The following is an 11,000-nucleotide window of genomic DNA, read 5'->3' on the forward strand; positions in this document are numbered from 1 at the left end:
AAATAACTAGGTAAGGTGTTTATTTCAATTTTGACATAAATTAAAAGGAGAGAGAAATTTGAAGTTAAACCGTATGTTTCTGGTACACAAGCATAATGAAAGATGTGTTGTATTTTTATAGCTCTTCAAATTTAATTCTTCAAATGTAAGTTATCTAATTTCTTGGGTCCAGATCATGAGTGATTCAACAGGTTCTGTCACATTGCTCAGTGCGTTATCAACGCTCGTAGACGGTAAGAAAAGCAGAATTTGACCTGCTGTTTCTGAGACCAAGAATTTGATGTTGTTGAAGTAAGTGGTGCATGACTTTTCGTATGCCAGATAACGGTGTTTCCTGTTTGTTTTCTTTTGTTTTCTCTTTTTATTACCTTTGCTCCTGATGACTTTTTCAGTAATATTACATTCTTTCAATAGAACGCTTACTTGTATGCTATCAAAAATCTCATATTATGAAATTCCAAAAAAGAGCACTACTGAAGGGCTTGGGGATTTTTTTAGTGCTTTGGGTTTTCTTTCTACTTTTTCCAGACTCCTCAGTTGTCTTCTAGATCCCATTGCTACCTTCTCACCTGCCAACACGGGCCAATAATTAAAGCTAACCCCGCTGCGAGCACCTTTATCTTTAATTTTGCTCTTTCAGGGGGGTGCACGTGGGGTGAACACTTCTTTTGGAACATGCTTGCTGTGACTTTGTGAATGCTAAGCTGTTTGAGAACAGCTTTGAATAGTGTCAGCTACTTTGGGATATTTCTTGCCTTTAGCTCGAAATAAGTGTCATGTATAAAATCAGTGCTGCTATTTAACTTAAAAGCTTTAGAGGCATTAAAGAAATTCTTTATTTGCTTTTTGGTTGTTTGCTGGGAGTAACAGTTCTTTTTCCATTCCGTTTGTGCTCGTATTTTAGAGCAATAATATGTGCATTCATTGAAGATTGAAGTAATACTTGTATCTCCCAAACTGTTTGGCAGTTACTAACGTGCATGAGAAATTGCCACATTTCTTACGATTGAACAAATCTTGGCAGGTTTGGTAGGATTCTGTGTAGCTGTTGCTTGTGAGTGTGGCATGCCTGAATGCAGTTACATACAACAAAGAAGATTTATTTCATTTAATTAATGCGATATGTTGGTATAGGAACATTGTTATGTTTCCTGAGTGTTTTAAATATTTTTGTTGTTTTCAAAAAGTAGCACACTTAAGTGTGAATATTTCTTAACACCTATGATTTACTCTAATATAAAATGTAATAAATGGAACACACCCAGCATCTCATATTTTATGGAAGAGGACTCTATTTTATAATCAGTTCACTTAGTTTTCTGTGTGTATACATGATCAGACTAGAACTACTTTTAATTGAATCTTTAGTTGCATCATTCTTTGTGTCAGTGTCTGAAGCAAATTACCTCCTACTCAAAGCTTGAGTGATGAATCTTACCAGCGCAAGTTCCCTGAGATTTCTGCAATAATTAAACTATTTTTTTATTTAGATCTTGTACTTAGAAATCAGCACTCTGAAGACCGTTAAATGAGAATGCTCCTTTGCAAAGTTGGGTTTTCAAAGGGAGGGGGGCAGCAGTGGGGAAATCCATTCTTGCTTTTTCTTTTTTCCTTTTCCCCCCCCCCCCCTCTGTTCATTCTGAAACTATGATTTGATGAATGTCATTAGGCTGTAATCCATTTATTCCGTGTGGTGGTGGGAACAGAGAACTAGATATTTCGTTTGGACTGAGTGAACCAGAGTCACTCTGAGCTGAGCCCCCGCTGCCATCAAACTGAGATATTTTCTTCTTGATCATTTTTCTTTCTTTTGCTCGGCGATTCTGGAACCAGATTTTCACCTGTGGTGTTATAAATGATATCTGATTAATTAAAAGTAGTGGTCAACTTTCTACAGTAATAATAGCAATGAAAATATAGATACATTAAAAAAAAAAAACCAAAACCTAGCCTCCCCCCCCCCAAAAAAAAAACACAAAACCCGCATAAACCCCCCCAAAAATACACAAAAAAAAACCCAAAACAAAAAAAATGTTTTTAATGACTCTATATTCATTTTTTGGCATCATAATCAATAGAAAAGTACTTTCTTTTCTTAGACCTGGTGTCAGGTGAACTTGCTGTGTTATATTTAGGAACACAGGAATCAGCTTACTCATTTAGGCTCGGAGTCCACCTAGTTTGTATCTAAGCTTTGACAGGGGCACGTGTCATCCTTAGGAAGGTGCCATTATGGAATAATTCTGAAAATGCCTTTGTCATCCATGTTACAGCTTAATTCAAACCCAAGCAGGGAGGGTTCTTTTTCTTCGTTTATATTGTGAATGATTTTGGTGTATACGTGTATTCTTCTGTATTTTAAAAGTTTTGAATTTTTTTGTTACTGGACTATATATTTATATATAGTGTTTTACAGATACACATGTACTATGTCATGTGTGTACAGAGATATATCAGCATTAATGACAGTGAATTTCCCAGGCTAATTGTGCTCATGTAAAGACTCCTATCTGTTTGAAATCTACTTGATGTGTCTATATTTTCTTTCCTTATACGAAAGTGTGGATGAGTAAAAAACACCATTTGTGTTTTCCTTATCATTAACTTTTTGTGTTCTTACTTTTCTACTTTTGTTATGTCCTTTAAGCCGTATGGAATACAATATGATATAGAAAGTCATACTCGTGCTTAATATTAAAAATCTCATTATTATTTTCTCATTTTTTTATTACCTTACTGGTAGTGACAGTAAGAAGCATTTAGCTTTATCTGTCATGAGTCCTGGAGAAATGCAGATAGATTCTGTATTTTGTCTACGTTACACCTGAAGTCAAAATTGGATGGCTTTAAGGGCAACAGCTATGTAACAGGAAAGTGCTGGTTTTGTGTGGTATCACTGGTTATCCAGGCACATCTGCGTTCTAAATCAGCCAGCTTGCATAGCATTGAGGTGGAGGTTTTGAATCTTTCCTAGTTGCAGTTCTCTGAAAATTTTCCAGTGCAGCTGTATCCTACTGTATAACAAACTTCAGTCCATCAGTGATAGACCTGGTTTTCTTAGTGACTTTCTGGGGCCACGTACAGTCTGTGGAGTGTAATCTATGTACTATTTGGGATTGAACATCACTGCACTACAATATGTTTATAAAAATCCAGTGCTTGATGCTAAAATACCATGGCTTATCTATGCATCCTTACACTTCCAGCCTCAATTGGTTCCTCTCTATCCCGTGTTCTTGCACAGACTGAATGCAGAAGCAGAGGGGGCCTCTGAAAGAGGAGAGTATTTTAGAGAATTAATGTGTATGTTCAGAAAGAACAAAAGTTTGTAAAATTCTAAAAAGAAAGATCTCTTGTTTAAATTTACATGGGGCAATAAATCTGATTGCTAAGGTATGAGATGCCTTACTCAATGTCACCAAATCTTCCCTTCTTCTCCAAGTGTAGCAGAACTGTTGTAATTCTGTTGTATAGGGAGGGTTGTATTCAACAGTTACTATAGTTGCAGACTGCAGAGCTCTGCTTCATAAGCGTGCTCTCCAACACAGTGATTTTTAGGAAATTCTTTATCTCAAGCTCCTCTGGTCTTTGTGTGAACACAGCTAAGACACCTGGGCCCCTGCTCAGGAGACTGTCTTTATTCAGGACAGAGCTTTAATATGTACTTGGTATGAATGAATGCAGAACTGCTTTCCAAAGAAGCAATGGATCTAAGGATGCACTTGAAAGTTTCCTGAATGGATGTCTTGACTACATAGATGTGTGTAATAGGCATAAAAATTTGGTCTAAAGCATCCTGTGCATGGTGTGTGTGAAGTACCTGTGAACATAATAGCAGAAAGAAATCCTGCCTTGAAAAGCAAAGGCTGTAAAAACTCCTTCAAACGTGCTGAAACCTAACTGACTGAAGAAGAATGTGGAAGTAGTAACAAAAACCCACATAGATATCTTGTTTGATCGCTCTTTGAACGCTGAGTTTTCATTTTCCTGGTTTACAGCTGAAATATATCCAATGGTTTGGATTTTTTCTGGCCAGCATTTTGTGTGGTTGCACTAAGAAGCGAAATGGTGAATGTCGTAACTATTGAGAACACAGCTCAGATAATGTTAAGCTCAACTCTTTAAATTCTAGCTGCTATGAATGTAAGAATAAGTACTTTTTCTAGTATAAACAAATTCCTAATGTTTAGTTACCCGTAACTGGAGATTTCTGTCAATTTAGCCTATTTATTAACTTGTATTTGTGAGGTGTGTTCTCTGTACGTCACGTATACTCAGAAACGATATCACGGTCGCCTTCGCGCTGCTGTTGGACATGGAATGGGAATGGGAACGGGAATGCTGCTCGTGTCCCCTGGCAGTAACAGTGCCCAGGGAGCGGGTGCACAGGAATGAGGGATAGTCTCCGTGTACCTGTCTTTCAGATAGTCCCAGGTTTGCTGCAAGTTCTGACTTTCTCCTGATTGTAATGTATCTGTTGCAGTGAAATTCCTTCTCTAATTCTAGTCTCTGATGATCTGTGTAAACAACGCGGTACTTTTCTTTTGTTCTTGTTTTACCTGTTTAAGAAAGAAATATCATTAATATGTTGAATTTTAGTTTCTAGAACATCTTTCCTTCGAACATCTTTCTTTCAAACATCTCAAACATTTTCCAAACTACAGAATACTTGCATGGGATTTTTTCTGAGTTACAGAGAAGGAATATGAGGTGCAGGGTGAATAAGAGAGTATTGGTTATCATATCTGTCTTTCTCTCTTTATCTCCCTCTCTGCAAACAAACATTTAAAGGTAAAGCTTTTAAGTGAAAAACACCCTGAAGCATCTTAAATAATTCATAGCAGTACATAATTGGTATTGACTGTATTTGATCTCAGAGGGGTTTCATTTCAGTGCTCATTGAAGTGACTTCTGTGGATACGTGGGCATAAACACACAGGATTTCAAGACTAGAGTTAAGTCACAATTTGTTGTTGTACCATGTCCTAATTCTTTGAGTTTTTAAAGATCATCTCTCTAACACAAAGAAGTGTCCTACTAGAAATACTTTTGCTCTTTTGTGTCCATAGGATGTGCTTATAAATTCAATAATTATTTGAATTTATTTTTTCAAAAAGGTCCAGTCTTGCAAGAGACTGAGTGCGTGTAGATATGTTACTGGGGGTGCTCTGTGTGCTGAGCTTCCCTTTCCAGTGAAAAGCACTTGGCAATTTGTAAGAGGAGGCAATAAAATACATGTAAAAGGATTTCAGCATCGTCCTCTCTCTAATGTGTAACAGAAATATTCTTAGATACATTGGGTGAATACTGTTAAGAGAAGCATTACTCGATGTTTAGAAGATACCTCTCTTTCATAGACTTTAAAAAAAATTATTCATGTAATAATAATACAGAGAGACCACTTTTCAACTTATTTGTTCTCCTTTGCACTTTCAACAGCCAACTAGATGGTTTTCCATTTTCTTCTGATCTTCCTAGGTTTTTTTTGATGTGAGTTTTCTGGGACAAACTGTAGGACAAAGATTCCTTTAAAGTGGTTCCCTAAAATCCATTGAGGTGTTAAGATGAAGCACACGCCACACAAAGGAGCGACAAGGAGATCTTATCAAGAACCCCTTTCACATTCAGAAACACAAGCCAATTGGTTTGGAATTTACAAGCCCTAAACAAATGTCAGACTCTTTCATCTTAGCAGAGGAAAAAAGGACAGAAATAGATGAAGGAATATTTTTCCCTCAGTTCTCTTTAATTTTGGACCAACACTGAGGATAGACTGTGGTATTTTTATCCAAAGGCTAGAGGTAGACGTAGCTTAAGACATTTTGAAATATGCATAATTAAAGATGTTTTCCCAATTCCTGTGCAGCTTTGACTTCTAGCGTACAAGATTTTCCTGCCTACATTTGCAGCTCTAAAACAATCATCAAACTAATTGTACTTTTTTTTCAAGGTACAAAACGTTGGCTTTTCAATATTTGCTCTAAGTGATAGTTATGATGTTAACAATAGTACAGATATTCAGGTTCCTTGTAAACTGAAGGCTTGGAAGGTAATCTTTGAAAACAAGTTAAAATTCAACAGGGTTATTCCGGCTCCACTATAATCAGCAAATATAACCATGATTTGAGGGGGAGGAGAAAAGGAGTAGTTTTCCCCATTCTCCTTGGCCATAAAATTCACAGAGCATTTCTTCTGAAGACAATAAAGCCAGGAGAAGGCCTCTTTATTTGCTGTGAAAATCATCACCCTTTCCGGCAATATAACTCCTGAAGAAAAGAGGGAGAAGGAAGAGACGAGACTGCATATCAAAGCGAGCAGAAGTGTTGAAAGGGTCTGTTGCCTCGATATGACAGATAGGCCTCAAAACCTCAGACAATGTAGCCCGGTGGAAAATAGATGTCACAACCAGTTCACAAAGCAAAATTAATTAGCATGAGAGCAGAGGCCCGGCCTTTTTTCCTCCTTCTCTGTTTTGCTTTCTGGCTGTGTTTTTGCCGTGATGTAATCTGAATTATTTGTACATCACTGGTTGTTTAAACAAAGGCATAAAAGGTGTTGATGATAGTTTTAAAAAAAAAAAAAGCTGAGGCTGATCTTGTGAAATATAAAAATAATGTTGTCCTTTTGTGTAGTCCCATTAAAGTCCATTCTCTTTCCGAGAAGGGTCACCCGCAGATGGAGTTTCATGGGAAGCTTAAAAAGATACAAAATCTATTTTCTAGCCCTTGTTTCAATGCCTTATTTTCAGCAGGTTTCGTGCCTCGTGGGCTCGCTCGCTCTCAGTACGCACGGTTTATGCTGGTGATTCCACCGGCTTTGGAAACGAATCGGTCTGAAGTTCTGCTCTTACATAACCCAGGTTGATAGGGCATTTTGTCACTGATGCTTAGTAAAAACAGGATCAGGCTGTAAGGAATTCTGGAGATGCTCTTTTTCTCATTTTGATAGCCTGTCTGGGGAGGTACATTTACCAAGCCCACTTTTGAGGCTTGTTCCTTAAAATTTCACAGTGCCTCGTATGTTTGCAACATCTATGTATATGAAATAAAAAAAGATTTCGTTCTGAATGTACAGCTGCAGTCTTTTAGTAAAAGGATATATAATTTCAAATCAAATTCTATTTGTTGAAAAGACATAGTACTTCTGTCTTCGTGATGATGTTTCATCCTGAGAATTGACTTGGTCAGGTAAATTTTTGTTTCACTTTTCCTGCGATTTAATTTTTCATATAAAATGCTGAATACAAATATTGAATCAGAATGTAATGGGTTTAGTAGAATCTAAATGGAGGGGGGATAATTCCTGATAACATCCCCTCCCCTAAAATAAGTCCTGTTGTCTTTAGGGCAGTATTTCAGTAGGCACTCTCATTTAATTAGATGTGTTTTGATTTCTGTTGTTCCACGCTGCTCACACACATCGATGTAAGTACACACCACTAGTGAAGTTAAGGACATGCACAGATTTATGTATATAAATATATCTGTAAAGTTTAGGGCTGTAATTCTGAAATTTTAGAGCATTGAACTGTATTAAGCAGTGATAATATTGAAGGGGAGGAGCCAGCAGCTGCTTTGATAGCATGAAAAATATTATGGCAATTAGGAAAAACAGAGAGCGAATCTGTTTCAAATAGTGGTTGTAATGGCATCAAGTAAGTTTCCTTGCATTATCTTCTAGAGAAAGCATTAATAAGTGAATATGTAGCTGGTACGTGCATAATTTTAGCCTTGCCATTATTTGTTTGAATTTACTTTCGTTTTTCACAACTTTTTATGTGTTGTTATTAAAATTTTACAGTTTTTACAGTTAACATTATTTTAAAAACACTAATGAAAAGCCGAATCTGTTGGGTACTTTTCTCGTTTTGCAAAATACCGCATTTGTGCTTTACTCTCCCAAACCCTTCTTTTAAGCTGGGTTGATGTCTTGAGCCCAATTCTCTGAAGTCCTGAGCTGGTTTTAACACTTCAAAGGATTGGGCTCCGGGAAGGTACAGCCTCAGGACACGTATCTATTGACAAGCCCGATTCACCTGTCCAGTATTGTTCATAAAGTAGTTTGTAAATTCTGTGCAAGTGCTTTTCAGATTAGAGATGAGTTTAAGCACATAACTGCTTTTCTGAATTGCATATCTATTTTATGAAGTTGAGCAAGCCTGTGAGAAACTTTTCAGGGTCTTCCACGTCTATGCAATAAGTGTAAAACCAGGGTTTAGATTTTGAAGTCTGTTCCATTCTTGAAGAACGCTAACACATTTAAAATGGGAGCGACAACATGACAGAGTTGTTGTCTCTGTTGAATTTGGTAGTCTCAATTGAATTTGGTCTCCACTCGAGTCTTGCATCACTTCCACACCTGGAAATCTCCAATGATGTTAATGGAGTTTCTGCTGATTTACATGAGTATACATAAGGGGGGAAAAAACAAACTATAAATCTGCCTGCCTTTGAAGACCTTTGCAGAGGCTCTGAGTGGAAGGACGGCAATGTGATATCTTAATGTTCACTGGGCATTTTTTTTCAGTAACAGTGGGCAAACAGTGGTTATCTGCTTTGTAACTAAGAAACAATTACCAGACTAATTTTGCTCTTGAGTAATAACCATTTGAAGGAGGATTGTGTCTCAAGCAGCAGTGCTGATTTTCTGTGTCTTCTATGATTGCTCCGATTGTAATTGCTGTTCTTTCATTAGAGGAGTTTCTTTGATGCTCTCTAACACACACTTACTACTTTTAACCTTAACAACAGATCTGGCAAACCTTGCTACACCCAATTTACACCTTGGGAATATACACCGAAAGGTTCATCTGGCACTCAGCTTGTGACAAAAACTGACGCATCAATGAGCGACACTTGCAAGAAAGTGGTTTTTAATTGTCTAATTGTGGCAAGCTGCAAAGTTCTGGTATGTGAAAAAAGACGTAAAACTGATTTGAAACTAAACGAAAAGGAAGCTTTACTGCTATGTGGTCTGCAAACAAAATAGTTACACTGATCGTTTGAGTCAGATTATTGCTCTAAGAGTATTTCTTCTCACTTAAGAAATCTAAGTAGAAAAATTAAAGACACAGGAACAACAGGAGAAAATTGCATATAATCGCTACAGTTGGTTTAGAGCACAAAATTTTCTTTAAAAGTATTGAAAAGTCTGTAAAGATTTTAAAAGATCAACCTGATTTTATATTGATATTTACCTTGCGGCACAAAATTTTTGCCTGTAACTGTTAAATGTTGCTGCATTCATTGTTCCTTAACATTCTCAGGAGTCTCACGTTTTTCATCCAAAATGTTTTAGAGAATGTTAGAACAAAGATTCCTGGACTTGAGTGAGATGCAGCCATATCCAAACACAACAGCCAGTCCACTCCAGTAACCGTATAAAGCCTTTATGGGATGAAAGTGAAACTGGTGTAAATTATAGCTAAAACTGCATTAAACAGCAGTGGGTTAAATAAATGCCATAAACGACCCACCAACCTACGTGCTTCGAGTGAAGTTAATTATTTCTAAGAGGAGTGATAGAAAGATGCTTTCTCAGGCTGCAAGTTGGGTGCACACTTACCAGCAGTGTTAGCTGGCGCCGTTTTCCTCATCCATTCGTAAGAGCTGTGCCTTTGGCTGTTGGGAGAGATTTGCTGTGTATTAATTGTTTCTACAGGAGGTAACCCCCCAGATCCAGCGGGATGCAGGGAGCTGTAATCAGCAGAACTGTAGGAGACCTGTCCAGGAGACGAGCCATTGATCTGTGCAGCAGCAACGGTGCCGGAAGGTCCTGGGCCGTAAGCGTTCCAGTCCTCCCTCTGTGGGCCATAGTGAGATCCCCAGGTTCCCGCCGGCTGTCCGTGGGTGTCCAGAGTTGGCACATGATGATATCCCATGTAATCAGAATAGGGTGGAGTAGACACAAAGTTTTGCACTGGCAGGTTGTTGCTCCCCCTCGCAGATCCTGGATACATGCTGGTTGCTTTATCCAAGAGAGAGCTCACATACATGATTGTCACAGATTGTAAATACGTCGTCACAACATCTTGTTCTTCCGTGTTTTCTTTCGCTGCTTAAAAATGATTGTGTTTGGTTTTCTCTATTAATGCCACTCTGCTTGGGATCTTCTACTTCATCCTCTTTTATTATCAACTGTGTTACCAGGTGCTGGTGGTAATGGTTTACCAAGATCTTGTCTGACGTCAGCCTAACTGCCTGCCTCATAATTACATTTACATTCAAATGAAGGGCTGACCAACCCCACCTTTCTCCTAGTTTTCTGGTGCTTTCTCTTTTAGAGAACTTTTATCTGTCCTGTTACCCTTCCCTGATATTCAACAGCAATCCCAGTACTGTAAGATGATGCAACAGTTGCTCATATTTGTAACTCAGCAAATGTTAATGGAGTTACTGCTGATTTACATGAGTATACATAAGGGGGGGAAAAAACCAAACTATTAATCTGCCTGCTTTTTTTTTTTTTTTAAGAAAAGACAATGGTAACTATAATAGCAATGTTTGGTGTTCAAATGATTCTTGTCCGAAACCTTTATTTTTGTGCTTTTTGTGTCAATCAACAAGTAAATCTCTTACTCTCTTAATTTGTCAGATACTTAGAAAATCTTATTTTTACTTCTTAAATTAAGGGACATAGTCAATTTGAATAATTGTAAGTCAATAACTTCAGAATACAGAGTACCTTGTAAACAGCATGTCTTGAATATAACTGTCTCAAAAAATTTCCCCTCGTTATATTTGTAAGTGGTTTTCCTCATTGGAGAAATTAAGGCACTAGCTAATGCACATGTTCACACTCTCCCCATATAGAGTGATTTAAAGAGATCCCTTCATCTGGTGGCCATTGCAAACTGATAAATTTCAAAAAGCAGACGACGAGTCTTCCTAACAAAGATGGTGCCAGAAGTCCAAAGAAAATGACTGTAAAAAGTATTAAAAAGAGCCTTTGCTTAGGCTCGGGAATGTCGTTGGCTTCTGTGTCAAACTGAAGACCACCTT

General features: G+C 37.6%; 1 protein-coding gene across 1 annotated transcript; it reads right to left on the bottom strand.

Annotated features, from left to right (window-relative positions):
• Positions 1-1,634: 1,634 nt before the first annotated feature.
• Positions 1,635-9,994, bottom strand: CDX4 (caudal type homeobox 4). Its single transcript, XM_009988566.2, has 3 exons — positions 9,565-9,994; positions 4,414-4,559; positions 1,635-1,841 (listed from the first exon to the last, which is right to left on the bottom strand). The coding sequence occupies exons 1-3, from the start codon at positions 9,992-9,994 to the stop codon at positions 1,635-1,637; spliced, it is 783 nt and encodes a 260-aa protein (XP_009986868.1).
• Between the last annotated feature and the right edge of the window lie 1,006 nt (positions 9,995-11,000).

Source organism: Tauraco erythrolophus, chromosome 13, assembly GCF_009769465.1.
Source record: "Tauraco erythrolophus isolate bTauEry1 chromosome 13, bTauEry1.pri, whole genome shotgun sequence".
In the NCBI taxonomy this organism is placed as follows: Eukaryota; Metazoa; Chordata; class Aves; order Musophagiformes; family Musophagidae; genus Tauraco; species Tauraco erythrolophus.